Source organism: Anomaloglossus baeobatrachus, chromosome 6 (genome assembly GCF_048569485.1).
Source record: "Anomaloglossus baeobatrachus isolate aAnoBae1 chromosome 6, aAnoBae1.hap1, whole genome shotgun sequence".
NCBI lineage: Eukaryota > Metazoa > Chordata > Amphibia > Anura > Aromobatidae > Anomaloglossus > Anomaloglossus baeobatrachus.
Window position 1 is genome coordinate 561,100,864 of NC_134358.1, and position 21,123 is coordinate 561,121,986.

General features: G+C 49.3%; 1 protein-coding gene across 1 annotated transcript in view; it reads right to left on the reverse strand.

Moving 5' to 3' along the window:
• Positions 1-21,123, reverse strand: part of CRPPA (CDP-L-ribitol pyrophosphorylase A) — a 130,007-nt gene that overhangs the window by 98,734 nt on the left and 10,150 nt on the right. The window contains exon 3 of the mRNA XM_075316169.1: positions 9,359-9,508. Within this exon, the coding sequence (XP_075172284.1) occupies positions 9,359-9,508 (150 nt within the window). The remainder of the gene's footprint in view (positions 1-9,358; positions 9,509-21,123) is intronic.

Sequence of the window (21,123 nt, forward strand, 5' to 3'; positions counted from 1 at the left end):
GGCTTTGTGTCAAGAAGAGGGGAAGATGGGATTGTACCCTAAGGAACAAGGTGAGAGCTTTTATAAAAACGTACTGCACTTTGAATGCCCCAATCTTTGGGGACCGATTCATGAAAACGTATCAATCGTGAAACTAGAAAATGAGCTCCTTTCTAAATCGATAGTGTCTACCTTTAGTATAAATAACTGCCCATTTAGAGTCATAAGCTCAAAACTATAAAAAGTATCATTGTTCTCTTTATAGAAGCAAACGTTTGTCAAGATTCTAAGGCTATGTGTCCATGGTAGAATGTACCTGCGGATTTTGCCGCGGATTTGCCGCGGATTTACCGAAAATCTGCAGCAGCGGCACTTCCAAGCCATTTCAATGGCATTTTGGAAATGCTGTGTCCATGCTGCGGATTTTTCCGCGGCGGATTTGCCGCGGATTTTGATCCGGAAAAATCTGCAGCATGTCAATTATTCTTGCGGATTTTGGGTATAGAATGGGGGAAAAAAAAAAAAAAAATCCGCATCAAAATCCGCGGCAAATTCGCGGTAATCCGCAGCAAATCTGCGGCAAATATAAGGTGCGGATTTGCCGCGAAAGTCGCGGATTTTCATGCAGAAAAACCCGCAGGTACATTCTACCGTGGACACATAGCCTAAAGGCCCCGTCACACACAGAGATAAATCTTTGGCATATCTGTGGTTGCAGTGAAATCATGGACATATTGTTCCATTTGTACACAGCCACAAACCTGGCACTGATTGTCCACAATTTCACTGCAACCACAGATCTACCACAGATTTATCTCTGTGTGTGACAGGGCCTTTAGGCTATGTGTCCACGGTAGAATGTACCTGCGGATTTTTCTGCATGAAAATCCGCGACTTTCGCGGCAAATCCGCACCTTATTTTTGCCGCAGATTTTTTTTTTTTTTTTCCCCCATTCTATACCCAAAATCCGCACCAAAATCCGCAACAATAATTGACATGCTGCAGATTTTTCCGGATCAAAATCCGCGGCAAATCCGCCGCGGAAAAATCCGCAGCATGGACACAGCATTTCCAAAATGCCATTGAAATGGCTTGGAAGTGCCGCTGCTGCAGATTTTCGGCAAATCCGCGGCAAAATCCGCAGCGTGGGCACATAGCCTAAAAGGGTTTTCTAAAACTTAAAGACGTAAAATAATTAGGGAAAAACAGAATGAAACAAATTACAGAAAAAAAAAAGTTTCAAGAACTCACCATTAAGTGCTACAATGTTTTACTTTTTTTTTGTTCTTTAAAAGGGAACCTGTCACCAGATTTGGGGCCTATAAGCTGTGACCACCGCCAGTGGGCTCTTATATACAGCATAATAGAATACCGTATATAAGAGCCCAGGCCGCTGTGTAGAAGATAAAAATCACTTTATAATACTCACCTAAGGATCAGTGCGGTGCAAACAGGTCGGAGGAGGGTCTCCATTCTCCGGTACCATTGCCTCCTCTTTCGGCCATCTTTGTCCTCCTTCTGAGGCCTGGGTGCATAACGCGTCCTACGTCATCCACACTCGCCGGCTTTGAGGATCTGCGTAGGAGCACTCTGATGAGGGCAGGTCAAAATATTGTAGTGCGCATGCGCAGGACCTCAATTCCGGCTAGTGTGGATGACGTAGGGCGCGTTATGCACCCAGGCTTCAGAAGAAGGAAGACCAAGATAGCCCAAAGAGGAGAACGGAGACACCCATCTGACCAGTCTGCACCGCACCACCCCCTTAAGTGATCTGTATGTTCTACACAGCGGCCTGGGCTCTTATATAAAGCATTCTAACATGCTGTGTATATGAGCCCACTGGTGGAGGCCGCAGCTTATAGTCACCAAATCTGGTGACAGGATCCCTTTAACAGATGAAAGGAGAGGATAACCGCAGGGTCCTAAAAGGAAAAGGGATAAACTCCAAGCAGAGAAGATACATAGGATAGCATTTAAACCATAGCAGGACGAATAGAAAGCAATTATCCTGATCTTTGTAGGATCATAATGTTTTAGTTGGTATATTTTTTTTTTTTTATAATAAGTCTGGCATGAAAATATTTGATTACTAAAACTACAATTTTTTTCCCATTTTTTATATAAATACTTCTAAAATTCAAGTGAAACATAGCATATAATAATAATAATAATAATAAAAAAAAAAAATATATCAGGGTCAATTTATCTCCAGGGACAAAATAGTCAGGGAGGAAGCTCCCAATTAGTATATCTGAAATGAAATCAGGTTTTTCAGACACTACTGTTTTTCCGGACTTTCTAACCTATGGAATGCAGTCTGTATCCGATTAGACAAAGCAAACAGTCTCCTAACATCATTAGGCAGGAAGACAAGAAAGAGGAAAAATGTCTGATGAAGAGAACCTCGAGGTTATTGTGATTGTGGCCGAGGAGTCCAGAAAAAAAAAAAAGAAAAAAACCACACACACAACCCTACAACACAATTGTCCATTCATTGAACGCTCTTCGACCATCAAGTCCGGGATGAATGGTCTACATGTCACACACTTCAAAGGGACAGACTCGTTTGACATAAAAAGTCAATATCGGCCCTATTTTTCAATCTATACCGGATGAATTAAAAATTAAATTGATTTTTTGACCAGTTTTTTTATTTTATAAATTACTATTTGTATAGATTTTATTTTTTTTTCCCAATTAGAGGATATTTTTCACAATTACAACACAACATAACACCAAAGAGAAGTGATTGAACATAGGTTAAGGGGTCTTTAGCTCCGGCTAAACAGATATGAAGTCTAAAGAATCCCTCCGAATTCACGCTTAACCCTTACATGTCATAGGTGCGTCGTATCCTGCCAAGACCTGATGGGTTCGAGGGGGGGGGGGGGGGGAATCAAAAGGTCTCAATGTCTGGATGATCGCGGATCAGTTTGAGAATCCGCTTATCCTGAGTAGGACGTATTTAATTCCATTCGGTGCTAAAGGGGTTAAGGTCTCTTTTCTATCTTTGTAGCTGTTAATCTCAGCTTCAGCCATGCCCTTCCGCTATATAAACTCACTTCTTACACTCTCTATAGCTCATTCTATAACTGACCACTTTGAAGGATCCTGACTCTGGAGAAGCTGAGGTGTTGTTTCTGTTGCAGCTGAGAAGCTTCCTGCTTGAGTAGCTGAGCAGAACTATTTGTTGTGTCTTTCTCTTGTTTTTCTTACCTTCCTCATGTTGTGTTATTGTAGGGTCTCGCTGGCCTTCGCATTAGTCAAGGTGAAGTCATGGCCGGCGAGGGCCTAGGCACATGACGGGGCACGGGGGAAAAGGACCCATTTAGGGATGTTAGGGAATGCAGGGATCAGACTCAGGTGAGTGTTAGGAAGTGACCTCTCTCCCTAGGGCCATCTGTTGTATTCTTTCCTTGGTGTTACAATGCTCCGTGGGGGTAATAACGGAGGGCACCGCCTGGCCGAAAAAAAAAAAAAAAAACTACAACCTGCAATATCAACATGCAATGGATTTACAGAACACTTCATGTGTATTTGTTTTTATGTATTTTTAACCCTTTAATGAATTCCTCACCACAGCACCAAAACATTTTAAGGTCCAGATGTAAGGTGCACGAATCTTGATTCATCCTCCGAATAAAAGTTTCCAATCATTCTGGGGGATGGCGGAGAACATCAGGATTCGGGAAGATCAAACTTGCGTTTTTGAAGACAATGTAGACGTGGATTTCCCTTTAATGCTCCTTATTAGAATAATGTCCTTTTGTCCCCCTCTTTGAAGTCGGAAGCCGCGCATTTTAGCAGACAATTGAATTAGATATTTTCGCGGCGACCGCCGCCGTTTCTTAACTGGTTCCGTGTCTCTGTTTGTGCAGTGTAAATGGCTTATTGCCTCTGTGACCGGTTTTGTGTACCAGAACCAGATGCATCATGGAGGAGATTACATGGGAGATCGCGCCTGACCTCGAATAACACTAGAGATTTACATAACGACAAAGAAAAACACTAACACCCCCCAATTTCATGATTGCTGGTGGTCTAATCTCAGGGTCCCCCCTCTAATACTGCCTGTACTCCGCGATCTCGGACTGTCCCATAGATAATGGATGACGAACAGGTGCACATGTTTGGCCGCCCTTCGAGACGGCACTGTTGTAACGCGGGGTTCCCTGCACTGTCCTGCCTTCACTCAGGGACGGCGATGCACTCACTGCCGTGGCCGGTCTACTCGCTCCTAATCCCCTGCTTCTCCACGGTCGCCAATGTGTTCTCGATGCTGCCTCAACCAAACTGCTGCCTCTGCTTCGATCCCGGTCCTGTCTGTGTCCCAAGACCCGTGCACATAACACAGGTTTGCAGGTATGGTTCTTGGGGTGGGTGCACGCACTGGTTCTTAAAAAGGGGCTGCACATGCACTCCTTCCACAGCATGCAGTCTTCCACAGCCTATTGCTGGGAACTTCAAGATATTTAAGGCACCTTCCCCTTCTAGAAGGTGCCTGAGCAATGTGTGTTTTCAGTCTGTCTGCAAGTTGCTAATGGTCAGGTCCATGCTATCCTGAGCTAGTCCTGTGTATCCGTGTATCTAAAAACAGTTCTTGCCCGGTATTTTCTAACCCAAACTCCAGAATCTGTCCGGTGTACCAGTTTCTGTGTCCCAGACTGACCTGTCGTCCTGCCTGTACCAGCCATGCTGCCAGTGTTGCAGTACCCATCCTGTACCTGCATCCTTCCTGTGGATGTCTGCACCAGAACCGGTACCTGTCTTACTTGTGCCAGTGGTCCTGTCTGGACCTGTATTTGATGTTGTCCAGCCTGAGGCTCCTACATCGACTCGCCTGCTGCCAGTCCAGACTCCAGCCTGCGGACAGACTCTGTCCTGCCTGCTGCTGTTTGGGTCAGCAAATGTAGAGCCGGGGACTGCCTTGGAGTGGTACCAGGTATCTACCAACAGCTAAGTCCAACCTCACCATTAGAGGCTCTGGTGAATACCCGGTAGGCACTTAGTCACGCCTCTTCAGGGTAAGCCCAGGTTCTGTGGTCATTATTAGGGGAGATCGAATACCTCAAATATTTGGCTTCACGAATATTTGCCGAATAGGTCGCCGCTATTCGACTATTCGTGAATATTCGATATGCAATGTAAGTCTATGTGAAACACGAATAACAACTATTCGGAACTATTCGGGCTTCCCATGGACTTACATTGTGCATCGAATATTTGCATAGCGGCGACCTATTCGTCGAATATTCGCAAAGCCGAATATTTGAGGTATTCGATCATCCCTAGTCATTATCCTTTATGCCCATTCATGTCACTAAAGGGCACCAATGGTCGGCAGAAAATGAGCCAACACCGGCGTTTTGGTTGCCCCAAATGAACCATGAAAGGATTGAGATTTTGGAAATCATGCCCTAAACTTAGTTTTTATGAAGGGGCGGTGGTCTCCTCAACATGGGCAATGAAAGGGATATGGATGACCTACCTTCATCAATACTAGATTGGTGGGGGTCTATCTGGTGTCACCTCCACTGATGGCTGCCAGATGTGCTGGGTGTATGGAGCCAGAGCGCCAAGTAGCGGAGCCGCAGTACCGGACAATGGCCACTGCATGGTGTACGGGCCTTGTTGAATTGTGGAGGTGCCGGGTGTCCGACAACTGTCCATCTGATATTGGTGATTTGTCCTAAGCGTAGGACGTAGCTATTTTAGTAATGGACAATCTCGTTAAAATTTTAGTAAAGGCGTGGCAATATGATGTATGACCAGCTTTGACGTGGCAATATCACTGGTAATAATCATGGACCGATCAGGATAGCCGTGTGCAGGTATAGATTACGTCTGGACCACCAGGGATCAGGCTTGGACTATGGCTGCACTAATGATTCTCTTCTGAAGAGTCAAATCCCCATCAATGTCTACACACTCCTCTTATCTATATGTGAACATTGATATGGATAATTACTAGTGATGAGCGGGCACTACCATGCTCGGGTGCTCAGTACTGGTAACTAGTGATGAGCGGGCACTACCATGCTCGGTTGCTCGGTACTTGTAATGCACAGCTGGATGCTCGGATGGGCTCAACTCGAGTACGGAGTATAATGGAAATAATGGGGAAATCAAGCAATTTTCCAGGGAATCTTCCGGAAAAATGCTCGAGTCCCCAAATGATTTCCAATATACTAGGGTACTTGAGTCATGCCCATCCAAGCATCTAACTGATTGTTAGGAGTACCAAGTGCCCGAGCATGGTAGTGCCCACTCATCACTAGTTACCAGTACTGAGCACCGAGCATGGTAGTGCCCACTCATCACTAGTTACCAGTACTGAGCACCCGAGCATGGTAGTGCCCACTCATCACTAGTTACAAGTACTGAGCACCTGAGCATGGTAGTGTCCGCTCACCACTAGTTACCAGTACTGAGCACCTGAGCATGGTAGTGTCCGCTAATCACTAGTTACCAGTACTGAGCACCAGAGCATGGTAGTGCCCGCTCATCACTAGTTACCAGTACTGAGCATCCGAGCATGGTAGTGCCCGCTCATCACTAGTTACCAGTACTGAGCACCAGAGCATGGTAGTGCCCGCTCATCACTAGTTACCAGTACTGAGCACCCGAGCATGGTAGTGCCCGCTCATCACTAGTTACGAGTACCAAGCACCCGAGCATGGTAGTGTCCGCTCATCACTAGTTACCAGTACCGAGCACCTGAGCATGGTAGTGCCCGCTCATCACTAGTTACGAGTAGTGAGCACCGGAGCATGGTAGTGCCCGCTCATCACTAGTTACCAGTACTGAGCACCCGAGCATGGTAGTGCCCGCTCATCACTAGTTACGAGTAGTGAGCACCGGAGCATGGTAGTGCCCACTCATCACTAGTTACCAGTACTGAGCACCCAAGCATGGTAGTGCCCGCTCATCACTAGTTACGAGTACTGAGCACCCGAGCATGGTAGTGCCCGCTCATCACTAGTTACGAGTACCGAGCACCAGAGCATGGTAGTGCCCGCTCATCACTAGTTACCAGTAATGAGCACCAGAGCATGGTAGTGCCCTCTCATCACTAGTTACGAGTACTGAGCACCCGAGCATGGTAGTGCCCACTCATCACTAGTTACCAGTACTGAGCACCTGAGCATGGTAGTGCCCTCTCATCACTAGTTACCAGTACTGAGCACCCGAGCATGGTAGTGCCCTCTCATCACTAGTTACGAGTACTGAGCACCCGAGCATGGTAGTGCTCGCTAATCACTAGTTACCAGTACTGAGCACCCGAGCATGGTAGTGCCCGCTCATCACTAGTTACCAGTACTGAGCACCTGAGCATGGTAGTGCTCGCTAATCACTAGTTACCAGTACTGAGCACCCGAGCATGGTAGTGCCCGCTCATCACTAGTTACGAGTACTGAGCACCCAAGCATGGTAGTGCCCGCTCATCACTAGTTACCAGTACTGAGCACCCGAGCATGGTAGTGCCCGCTCATCACTAGTTACCAGTACAGAGCACCCGAGCATGGTAGTGCCCGCTCATCACTAGTTACCAGTACTGAGCCCCCGAGCATGGTAGTGCCCGCTCATCACTAGTTACCAGTACTGACCACCTGAGCATGGTAGTGTCCACTCATCACTAGTTACCAGTACTGAGCACCCGAGCATGGTAGTGCCCGCTCATCACTAGTTACCAGTACAGAGCACCCGAGCATGGTAGTGCCCGCTCATCACTAGTTACCAGTACTGAGCCCCCGAGCATGGTAGTGCCCGCTCATCACTAGTTACCAGTACTGACCACCTGAGCATGGTAGTGTCCACTCATCACTAGTTACCAGTACTGAGCACCCGAGCATGGTAGTGCCCGCTCATCACTAGTTACCAGTACTGAGCACCCGAGCATGGTAGTGCCCGCTCATCACTAGTTACGAGTACTAAGTACTGAGCATGGTAGTGCCCGCTCATCACTAGTGATTACTGTTTAAATAAGAATGAATGGTGTCAGGTCGGGGAGAGCCCGGTTGTGTACCCTGCCCCCGCCCGTCCCAACTCCAGGGGGTTATTTTGCACTATTTTTAACAGCGCTTTATTAAAAATTCTGTCTCCGAGATCTATTCACAATTGCAGAACGACCGACACATAAAATGTAAAGAGTTACATTCCTGGAGTTTAAGGGCGGTCATAAAACAGAACATCTGTTTTAACCCCTTCCCACAGAGGTCAATTTTAGTTTTAGCATTTTCATTTTCTTCCAAGAGCCATAACGTCTTTTACTTTTCAGGCGACAGTTGTATGACGCTTGCTTTTTTGCTGGACAAGCTAAAATGTCACCTTGAATGACACCATTTATGTAATAGATTACAAAAAAAAAAAATAAATAAATAATAAATTAAATTCAGACATTGTTTTTTGGATTTTGCCTTTACGTGGATCATTATGCAATAAAATTAAGCAAAAAGATTTTCCAGGTCAGGACGGTCACAGCGATACCAAATATGTATTACAAATTCCCTTCAGTCACGACTAACGCTGCCAGCAACATACAAGTTGCAGCCCTTGCAAAAAGTTATTAGTATATCAATATTTTGCAGCCCCGCATGTGACCCACTAATTTACGCTAAACACCCACAATGCACTGCATTCTGCTAAGAGGAAGACTGTATAGTGCCGGCGTCCCTGCAGCGACGCCAATTTACTCACCACCTCGGCCACGTGCCACTCTCCCTGGCTGCAGCGTGGTCTCCCACGTGATCTAATGCCTACTTCTCATCCCAGGCCTTGTACATGGGGCACAGGGTTCCCAGGAGAGCACCTAAGACACACGTGCGCACACCGGCCCTCGTCTTACAGGTATGCCATTTCCAGGCAATGCGTATGGCTGAGAGGCAATATGTATTTAAGGCACCCTCCCATTAGGGAAGGTGCCTGTGCAATGTCCTTAGTTAGTTAGTCAGTCTGCTACCTAGCTAGTTGTCAGGTCCTGAGCTCCTACCCTGTTATCCCTGTGTCCGTTTCCAGTACCTGCCTTCCCATACCTGTTTGTACCCGCCTGCCTCAGTCACCCCGCCTGTACCCAGTCTATACCAGAGTCCGGGGTCAGCTACTACAGTTACTGTCCCGGGAGCGGTACCTGGCGTCCGCCTTGCGATGGGCACTTAGTTAAGCCTCTCCCACAAAAAGGTAAGCCCGAGTCCCCCCTGTGGTCCAGTAGGTCCACTAATCCCGCTTGCTGCCCCTACGCCGCCCGTGAGCGTTACAGCTGGAAGAATTATGAATGCAGCTCTGGCTGTGACCAGAGTATAAGATACTACATGATGTCACCCAGAAATATACTTAAAGTATGGGAAACCCATTGGTCAAGGTCAGGACATAAGTGCTCACCTGCAGATACGCTTTATAGATGACATCAAACAGAAAGGCTTGCGGCATTTCACTCGCTCTGTGCTTCGCCCGATCCAGCGAGTGGTCCAGGCATCCGTCTGCGGAAGGAGCGATAACCGTGGACACTAATGGTCGCACCGCCCCGGCGGCCTGCAGAGGAAGGAAAAAAACAGTGGGGACATTTATAAATCTAGCAATCCAATACAAAGCTGGAAGGAAAAGCTGGATATACTGTGCACTGCGCAGAGGTAGCAGAGCCGAAGTATCGGCTAATCGCAGCTTGTCTCCATTCCAATGAACAGGACTGAGCTGCAGAGGAGAGGTTATAAAGGAGTCTCAGTATCTGACGATCCCCCCCTCTCTCTGGAGGACCCAGCACATTGATTTCAATACGAACTGTGTAATGCTTCACTTCCCCTGTGGAGGCGCTGCAGGGAAAGTGAACACGTGCTGACAAGTTCTACAACAGATCACTGGGACCACCAGATCATTAACGTGACCCACATTAACAAAAAGGAAGAAGCCTTTACATTCTGATTTCACCTGGACAGTCCCATGGTATGAGCCAAAGAGAGGGCATTTTTGAGAGAAATGGGTGCATTCCAGGCAAAACTAGGGGCTTAATAGTCCGGCTGTATTGCCTTTGAAATGTTGGTCAAATATCTGTGCAGTTCTATGGAGTGGGCTCAGGAGTGGAGGCCGCTGTGTACACAGCAGACGCCAACTGTGTTATACAGCTGACACTCCATGTAAACGGTATTAGGTTGCAGCAAAATTACCCCCTGAGATGCTACAGTTATTAGAAACTGCAGCATCAAAGCGGTTAAGTGGCCCCCTCTGTAATTTATCATCTAATCGCTGCAGCATAATGGTGGGGTGCTGATGGGTTATCAAGGCACTGGGGTCCATCATTAGTCACTCATAAGACAATATAATACAATACCTTTTATTGTTTGCCAGCCTAAAGCAGGCTTTACACGCTGCGACATCGCTAATGCGGAGTCGTTGGGGTCACGGAATTTGTGACGCACATCCGGCCGCATTAGCGATGTTGCTGCGCGTGACACCGATAAGCGATTTTGCATCGTTGCAAAAACGTGCAAAATCGCTAATCGGCGACATGGGGGTCCATTCTTAAAAATCGTTACTGCAGCAGTAACGAAGTTGTTCCTCGTTCCTGCGGCAGCACACATCGCTGCGTGTGACACCGCAGGAACGAGGAAGCTCCCCTTACCCGCCTCCCGGCCACTATGAGGAAGGAAGGAAGGAGGTGGGCGGGATGTTACGTCCCGCTCATCTCCGCCCCTCCGCTGCTATTGGGTGTTCAGTGTTCAGTGACGTCGCTGTGACGCCGCACGGACCGCCCCCTTAGAAAGGAGGTGGTTCGCCCGTCACAGCGACGTCGCCGGACAGGTAAGTATGTGTGACGGCTGTTGTGCGGCACGGGCAGCGATTTGCCCGTGACGCGCAACAGATGGGGGCGGGTACCCACACTAGCGATATCGGGACCGATATCGCAGTGTGTAAAGTAGCCTTTAGGCACACCTGTGCAATAATCATGCTGGCCAGCCTAAGGCGCACCTGTGCAATAATCATGCTGGCCAGCCTAAGGCACACCTGTGCAATAATCATGCTGGCCAGCCTAATGTGCACCTGTGCAATAATCATGCTGGAAAGCCTAAGGTACACCTGTGCAATAATCACGCTGGTCAGCCTAAGGCATACCTGTGCAATAATCATGCTAGTCAGCATAAGGCTGCCTTCGCACATCAGTTTTTTGCAATCAGGCACAATCCGGCGTGTTGCAGAAAAAACGCATCCTTTTTTTGCCACCAGATGCGTTTTTTCCCCTCACAGACTTTCATTAGCGCCGGATTGTGCCGCATGGCCTTGCGTTGCGTCCAGTTTTTGCCGGATACAGCATATTTAACCAATGCGGCAGATGGATGGAACGTTGCTTGCATCGTTTTTTGTCTGCATCGAAAAACCGCATTGCGCCGGATCCGGCGCGATTTGCCATGCAAGCCTATGGACGCCGGATGCGGTGTCCTGCGGCAAAAAACGCATCCGGATGAGTTTTTTTTTTTTTTTTTTTTTAACTGCGCATGCTCAGTATCAAACCGGATCCGTCAAAAAACGGACGGGCCTATGGAAAAACTTATGCAGCGGATCAGTTTTTTTCGCCGCATCCGTTGCATAGGTTTTTGAGCCGGATTGTTCCTGATGCAAAAAAAAACAAAAAAAAAAACTGATGTGTGAAAGCAGCCTAAGGCACACTTGTGCAATAATCATGCTGGCCAGCCCAAGGCGCACCTGTGCAATAATCATGCTGGCCAGCCCACGACGCACCTGTGCAATAATCATGCTGGCCAGCCTAAGGCACACCTGTGTCATAATCATGCTGGCCAGCCTAAGACACACCTGTGCAATAATTATGCTGGCCAGCCCACGACGCACCTGTGCAATAATCATGCTGGCCAGCCTAAGGCACACCTGTGTCATAATCATGCTGGCCAGCCTAAGACACACCTGTGCAATAATTATGCTGTCTAAAATCAGCATCTTGATATGGCGCACCTGTGAGATGGATGGATTATCTTTGCAAAAAAGCGCTCACTAACACAGATTTAGACAAATTTGTGATAATACTTTAGAGACAAAGGCCTTTTGTGAAAATAGAAAGTTACTGAGAACTTACAATCCGTTTATATATAATCAGCCAATAGAAATAATCAATGACGTCATCAGCGCAACGATTTCTATGTTCCCTTCCAACAAAAAGAGTATGGAACCGCTTGTGCCGATTCAAAACAAGGATAATTGCATCAGATGCTCAATTAATGCATCGCTAAGTGGATTTTTCGCTAAAACGCCCGGTGGTGCGGGGGCTCAGCGGCGCTCACTCATCACATACATGGCCCGTGTTTGTTTTCTTACATGGAATTAAGGGCTAATAAGACGGAGTGAATTCTGCGCTGATCCGGACGCTGCCGCTACATTCCTCATTAGACGGAGAGTAAACCATGGAACTTTTGCTGATTGTTGAAAAAAAAAAAAATTTGATTTGTCACTATTTTTAATAGGGCAGTAACGCTAGTATTAGTGGGCACTGTTATAGGTGTTGGTAGCAAAAGTCAAAATTGTGCCCCCAAAGTACAAGATTGAAACGGTCATTGTTGGGGGGGGGAGGTGGGTGGTGAATGCCTCAGCTGGGACCCTCTTAGCCAGGAACCTGCCACAATCCATGTGCAGAAGTCACCTGATACCTTTACAATAAAATGACTGGAATCATCTCTCTCTGCAAGGGCGTCTTTTTGAGTTTGTGATTACACAGCAGGAGGCGGCTTCCAGACTCCATAAAGACTCCGAAAGACAATGCTGCTAAGTTGGAGTCGCTGTCTTAAGAGGATATGTGCCAAGATTAGACGTTATAGGTGGACTGACTGATCGCTGGGGGTCCAAACATTGGGACCCCCACCGATCCCAAGAACAAGACTCTGGCCATTAAGAATGATTTGAGTGAAGGTAGAGCATTAGCAGGTGTCCATTCATATGTGGTCTTCAGACCCTAATCTCAGGATCCAAAGGGGTCCCAATTGTTGGACACCTAAAAAGGCCATCTTGGACAGTCTCTACAGAGACGCTCGGCGAGGCCGTCTTGGACAGTCTCTACAGAGACGCTCGGCGAGGCCGTCTTGGACAGTCTCTACAGAGACGCTCGGCGAGGCCGTCTTGGACAGTCTCTACAGAGACGCTCGGCGAGGCCGTCTTGGACAGTCAGTACAGAGACGCTCGGCGAGGCCGTCTTGGACAGCCTCTACAGAGACGCTCGGCGAGGCCGTCTTGGACAGTTTCTACAGAGACGCTCGGCGAGGCCATCTTGGACAGTCAGTACAGAGACGCTCGGCGAGGCCGTCTTGGACAGCCTCTACAGAGACGCTCGGCGAGGCCGTCTTGGACAGTTTCTACAGAGACGCTCGGCGAGGCCGTCTTGGACAGTCAGTACAGAGACGCTCGGCGAGGCCGTCTTGGACAGTCTCTACAGAGACGCTCGGCGAGGCCGTCTTGGACAGTCTCTACAGAGACGCTCGGCGAGGCCGTCTTGGACAGTCTCTACAGAGACGCTCGGCGAGGCCGTCTTGGACAGTCTCTACAGAGACGCTCGGCGAGGCCGTCTTGGACAGTCTCTACAGAGACGCTCGGCGAGGCCGTCTTGGACAGTCTCTACAGAGACGCTCGGCGAGGCCGTCTTGGACAGTCTCTACAGAGACGCTCGGCGAGGCCGTCTTGGACAGTCTCTACAGAGACGCTCGGCGAGGCCGTCTTGGACAGTCTCTACAGAGACGCTCGGCGAGGCCGTCTTGGACAGTCTCTACAGAGACGCTCGGCGAGGCCGTCTTGGACAGTCTCTACAGAGACGCTCGGCGAGGCCGTCTTGGACAGTCTCTACAGAGACGCTCGGCGAGGCCGTCTTGGACAGTCTCTACAGAGACGCTCGGCGAGGCCGTCTTGGACAGTCTCTACAGAGACGCTCGGCGAGGCCGTCTTGGACAGTCTCTACAGAGACGCTCGGCGAGGCCGTCTTGGACAGTCTCTACAGAGACGCTCGGCGAGGCCGTCTTGGACAGTCTCTACAGAGACGCTCGGCGAGGCCGTCTTGGACAGTCTCTACAGAGACGCTCGGCGAGGCCGTCTTGGACAGTCTCTACAGAGACGCTCGGCGAGGCCGTCTTGGACAGTCTCTACAGAGACGCTCGGCGAGGCCGTCTTGGACAGTCTCTACAGAGACGCTCGGCGAGGCCGTCTTGGACAGTCTCTACAGAGACGCTCGGCGAGGCCGTCTTGGACAGTCTCTACAGAGACGCTCGGCGAGGCCGTCTTGGACAGTCTCTACAGAGACGCTCGGCGAGGCCGTCTTGGACAGTCTCTACAGAGACGCTCGGCGAGGCCGTCTTGGACAGTCACTACAGAGACGCTCGGCGAGGCCGTCTTGGACAGTTTCTACAGAGACGCTCGGCGAGGCCGTCTTGGACAGTCTCTACAGAGACGCTCGGCGAGGCCGTCTTGGACAGTCTCTACAGAGACGCTCGGCGAGGCCGTCTTGGACAGTCTCTACAGAGACGCTCGGCGAGGCCGTCTTGGACAGTCTCTACAAAGACAGAGGGTGGCTCTCTTCAACAGGCACAAAATTGTTGAAGGTAGCCATTCAAAACTGTCACTACAGACATGGATAATGGTTAAAAACGTTTCCTGCAGCAACACTATTTCCACAGCGTCTCAAAGCCCAGACAGAGGGGCAGTCTAATCATCCATGGTTCCCCAGAGGTTTCCGGGTCCCAAGTGCTGATGGAAGACTCTCCGTGAATCAGAATTTTAATGGTACTCCCTGGCCTCCAGGTCTGCAGGAGTTAATGCCTGCAGACTGGTGAGCAGGACCTAAATGCTCAGTTTGCTAATTGCCAAGTGCAGCAGTCTCCTTCCTATATTAAGCACGCCTTTCTTCCTTTTGCTGCCAATGATAGCTTATGCGATCCCGGTCTTGTTGTTACTCTTGTTTATGGTGATCCGTGCTGCACTTTTGAGTGGTGTGAGCATTCCCCTGTTGTGCATTACTCCCCCCCCCCCTTTCGTAATTCCCCAGTGCACATATTGTCTCTTCTGTGTGTACTGAGTGTTGTGTGTATGTGTTTCCGTTCTCCCTTGTCCTTCTTATTTTGTGGGGTTTTGGCCTTTTGTTTTCTGGCCTGCCCCGAGGGTGGGGGAAGAGGGGGAGTAAGATCAGAACTTGGACAGGAGTCAGGGTCACGCGGGGGGCTCGGACCTGGCTACCATCAAGCCTACCTCCGAGATAAGGGACAGCGCAGGGTCTCTAGTCTGAGGGCCAGCCCAGGTGTCCGTCCTGTCTCCATATACCCTGTGACAATAGAAGAGAGAGAAGGAGAGGAGCAGAGACACACAGCTTCTCTTATTTTTTTAGCAGTATTATATTCTATGGTCTCAATGTTTGCCCGTGATATGACAGATGGATATATCTAAACACGAAGCCCCTTTGCATTTATTTTAGTCCATCCTGCAAACATTTTATTTTTACCAAACTACACCAAACTTGGTGCACAAAATCATCCCGAGAGGAGTCTACACGGCTTCCTGAGCCAACATAACCGTGTCCCGAAATATCGTAATTTAATCTCCCGTCTGTCTATACAGCACGGTCGTTATGCAATGTCCCCATCCCCCGTTTCCTTCTCTAAGCCCCCTATAAATGCAGGTGTGCGAGGACGTAACATCTGCACCAGCGACCGGCCCACGCCGAAAAAAAAAAAAAAAAAAAAAACAAGTCTTGCAATCCACCGCTTTATATACGGGACAATTGGACTCCTTGAGATGTGGTGCTCTATTGCACTTGTATCCTGTGAGTCACCACTGATCCAGTGCGGCGCTATCCTCGCAGCGACCTGCAGCTAAGTAAACTGTGGTGAGCCGCGCCGTACAAGAGATTAGCGTTATTTGTCAGGGATGCGCCGGCCCCGGCGGGTTGTTTGTCACCGGTGGCACATTGCTGGGAGAGGTTTTTGGGATCGTCAGCCTTCCTTCCTCTGACCTGTGCGGCGCTAATGACGGCTGCATTGTCTCCATTGTTGCACTGGGGACGGCTGTATACACTGGGAGATATTGACACATTCTCCAGGCTCTGCATCATTAGCCGTGATTTTCGGAGGTGATTACCTGTTTCTGAAAAGCCCCAGGATTACTGGGCTCTGTTATTACAAGTGAGAGCCCCCTGCAAAAGCCGACACATCCCCCCTGCGCCCCCTCTAACTACGAGACCTCGCTTTTCTTTGAGCCTCCAAACTTTATAGTTTGGTTGCGTCAATAATGCAAATTTTTTTCCTTCTTTCCCCAAAATGATTTTTTTTTTCCCTGATAATTTGCCATAAAATCGATACTTTTAGGCTTCGGAACTTCATTTCGTGCAAAGGACACGGCTTAAACAACCAAGTTTCGGCCAGTGACTTCCCTGCTTCATTTCACCTCTCGTCAACAAAGCAGCACCCTCCCATGCGGACTGACAGCCGGCTCCCCGCAGTGAGGTAGCGGGGATCCAGCTATCAATCAGAATTATATCGGAGGAGCCATCCGGTCAACAGAGCAGAGCGGAAGGGCAGACCACTCAGAAAATGCAAGTATTTACCAAGTACACCTACCTATTAGTTCTTAATGCCATACACAGAAATAAGCCCTGAATAACCCATCTAAGGCAGGTGATCAGAATCAGGTCTGACACCCGGCATTACCGACGATCAGCAGTTTGCAGGTCCTAATGCAGCTGGATGTTCCCATTGTACAGAACAGCGCCGTATACATTGTAGAGGCCATTTTCAGGTACTGCATCTCAGCTCCTATTGACGTGAATGTGATCTGAGCTGCAGTACCGAGATTGGCCACTACACTGTGTAAGGAGCTGTGCTGGCTCTACACGCTATGTACATGCAGCCACTGCGGGAGCTGCAAACACTGATTGGTTGGGGTGATCTGGTCTAATGGGACTAGTAATGACCGGGCACTGCCATGCTCTGGTACTTGGTACTCGGAATGAGTATAATGGAAGTCAATGGGGAACTCGAGCAAACCTTCAGGAAAAATGCTAACGTTTCCCATTGACTTCCACTATAATCAGGTACTGAAGTTGTACCCATTCGAGCATCAACTGCTCATTACGAGTACAGAGCTCCCGAGCATGGTAGTGCTCGCTCATCACTAGTTACCAGTACTGAGCACCCGAGCATGGTAGTGCCCGCTCATCACGAGTTGCGAGTACAGAGCTCCCGAACATGGTAGTGCCCGCTCATCACTAGTTACGAGTACTGAGCACCCGAGCATGGTAGTGCCCGCTCATCACTAGTTACGAGTACAGAGCTCCCGAGCATGGTAGTGCCCCCTCATCACTAGTTACAAGTACAGAGCACCTGAGCATGGTAGTGCCCCCTCATCACTAGTTACGAGTACAGAGCTCCCGAGCATGGTAGTGCCCGCTCATCACGAGTTACGAGTACAGAGCTCCCGAACATGGTAGTGCCCGCTCATCACTAGTTACCAGTACTGAGCACCCGAGCATGGTAGTGCCCGCTCATCACTAGTTACGAGTACAGAGCACCCGAGCATGGTAGTGCCAGCTCATCACTAGTTACCAGTACTGAGCACCCGAGCATGGTAGTGCCCGCTCATCACTGGTTACCAGTACTGAGCACCCGAGCATGGTAGTGCCCGCTCATCACTAGTTACCAGTACTGAGCACCCGAGCATGGTAGTGCCCGCTCATCACTAGTTACCAGTACTGAGCACCCGAGCATGGTAGTGCCCGCTCATCACTGGTTACCAGTACTGAGCACCCGAGCATGGTAGTGCCCGCTCATCACTAGTTACCAGTACTGAGCACCCGAGCATGGTAGTGCCCGCTCATCACTAGTTACGAGTACAGAGCACCCGAGCATGGTAGTGCCCCCTCATCACTAGTTACAAGTACAGAGCACCTGAGCATGGTAGTGCCCCCTCATCACTAGTTACGAGTACAGAGCTCCCGAGCATGGTAGTGCCCGCTCATCACGAGTTACGAGTACAGAGCTCCCGAACATGGTAGTGCCCGCTCATCACGAGTTACGAGTACAGAGCTCCCGAACATGGTAGTGCCCGCTCATCACTAGTTACCAGTACTGAGCACCCGAGCATGGTAGTGCCCGCTCATCACTAGTTACGAGTACAGAGCACCCGAGCATGGTAGTGCCAGCTCATCACTAGTTACCAGTACTGAGCACCCGAGCATGGTAGTGCCCGCTCATCACTGGTTACCAGTACTGAGCACCCGAGCATGGTAGTGCCCGCTCATCACTAGTTACCAGTACTGAGCACCCGAGCATGGTAGTGCCCGCTCATCACTAGTTACGAGTACAGAGCACCCGAGCATGGTAGTGCTCGCTCATCACTAGTTACCAGTACTGAGCACCCGAGCATGGTAGTGCCCGCTCATCACGAGTTGCGAGTACAGAGCACCCGAGCATGGTAGTGCCAGCTCATCACTAGTTACCAGTACTGAGCACCCGAGCATGGTAGTGCCCGCTCATCACTGGTTACCAGTACTGAGCACCCGAGCATGGTAGTGCCCGCTCATCACTGGTTACCAGTACTGAGCACCCGAGCATGGTAGTGCCCGCTCATCACTAGTTACGAGTACAGAGCACCCGAGCATGGTAGTGCCCGCTCATCACTAGTTACCAGGACCAGAGCATGGTAGTGCCTGCTTATCACTAGTTACGAGTACCCAGGACCCGAGCATGGTAGTGCTGGAAATATGTCTGGTCTAGCCAAGCTCCACCATTATAAGCTTTCCATCCCTCTAGAAGGAAAACGTTAAAAGTACAAGTAAAAAAAAAAAATCCATATAGGAATTTTTCCTATTTATTTTTGTGTCATTTGGATTCTTACATTGCAAAGAATTAAATCCAGAAGAGATGGAAATCTTGGTTCATGAAACTTTTTTTTTCGTTGGTTGCCCAATGGCCGCGTAAAATCCAGTCTACATCCGTCTCAGAGGAATCCGAATGGCCTCCAGCTGTCAGGCTACAAAAAGTCTCCGTCTAAAAGGGGACATCCTGGAAGTGAATAATTAAATAGAAAAAACAAGTGTGTTCCTGCAATCTGACATGTCCGGGGACTTGAGAGGATCCTGAGATTCCCCTTCTCTGGTGACCAGCAGCCGTGGTTTGGTGGCCGTCGGGCTCTCACAGCCGGATACTTCATCCAGCCCCTTACAAGACGCACCGTTACTGGGCTGGAAATCCGAAATGTTCTCCTTCGCCTTCTTGGAATTCCACATTGTCAATTACCGAGGCAGGACGTTTGTAGGTAATTGTGCTTTGTTTGACTTGCAGAACGGTGGCTCTACGCTCGCTGGCTCCACGGCACGGCTGGTGGGGGCATTGTGCTCCACTGACACTGAACGCCATGTGACCGTCCTCGCAACAATGGCGGCTATTGCTCAATTATTTGTCAATGGAAAAAAAAAAAAAAAAGAGAGAAACCGCTAAATAAATGATCGTACTGCAGCGGAAAATCCGTCCTGTTTATCGGCACAGGAGCGTGGCCAGAACAGCTGCGGGGCCGGGGCAGTGTAACCAGGATCTGCGCACATTGTTCTTCAGCATTCCACAACAGCGGATATTTAAAGGGGAAGTCCACACGAGCTTCACCGACAACCCACCAAAGAAAGCAGACTAAATAATAATATGGGGGTGACAACTAAGAAGATCCATAAAACATATATATCAAATGGGGAAGACCAGTTATGCAAAAAGTAAAGATGGCTGAAGTGCAATACCAGGATTGGTCTATATACAGACACTATCAGAATACTGCAAGCACTATATGTACTGGAACTTTCCAGAATGAATCATGCTTGATACCATCCCAATTGCTGGCCTGCAATAAATATGCCTGTATGCAGTGTGACAGACAAGAGAGTAAGAGCGGAAGACCAAGACCCGCACCCTAGATCCTGTAGCGAAGAAGAGAAATAAAAAAAAAAAAATTACAAACAAACAAAACACACACACACACACACACACACACACACACACACACACTTCCTATAAAGACCCGCCCCCACTTCCTATGGATAAAGATCTGCCCCCCCATATCACATGCTGTGCAAAAACAGTGACCCACCCCCACTCAGTGCGGGGATAAAGAACCACGCCAAATGACAGAGAATGGATAAAAGCACCGCAACCACCTCCTGTGCAGAAACCAAAGCACCGCCACCACCTCCTGTGCAGAAACCAAAGCACCGCCACCACTTCCTGTGCAGAAACCAAAGCACCGCCCCCACTTCCTCTTCAGAAACCAAAGCACCGCCCCCACTTCCTCTTCAGAAACAAAGCACCGCCCCCACTTCCTCTTCAGAAACAAAGCACCGCCCCCACTTCCTCTTCAGAAACAAAGCACCGCTCCTACTTCCAGTGCAGAAGCAAAGCACCGCTCCTACGTCCTCTGCAGAAGCAAAGCACCGCTCCTACGTCCTCTGCAGAAGCAAAGCACCGCTCCTACGTCCTCTGCAGAAGCAAAGCACCGCTCCTACGTCCTCTGCAGAAGCAAAGCACCGCTCCTACGTCCTCTGCAGAAGCAAAGCACCGCTCCTACGTCCTCTGCAGAAGCAAAGCACCGCTCCTACGTCCTCTGCAGAAGCAAAGCACCGCTCCTACGTCCTCTGCAGAAGCAAAGCACCGCTCCTACGTCCTCTGCAGAAGCAAAGCACCGCTCCTACGTCCTCTGCAGAAGCAAAGCACCGCTCCTACGTCCTCTGCAGAAGCAAAGCACCGCTCCTACGTCCTCTGCAGAAGCAAAGCACCGCTCCTACGTCCTCTGCAGAAGCAAAGCACCGCTCCTACTTCCTCTGCAGAAGCAAAGAACCGCTCCTACTTCCTCTGCAGAAGCAAAGAACCGCTCCTACTTCCTCTGCAGAAGCAAAGAACCGCTCCTACTTCCTCTGCAGAAACAAAGCATTGCTCCTACTTCCTCTGCAGAAACAAAGCACTGCTCCTACTTGCAGTGCAGAAACAAAGCACTGCTTTTACTTCCTGTGCAGAGACAAAACACCACCCTCATGTCACAAGTGTGTCCCAGGTGACAGACAGACAGACAGTCCTGTGGTGTCTGGCTATAGAAGTTCACAGCGTTTAGCTGCTCAAACTGCTCCTAAACATTCTATTATT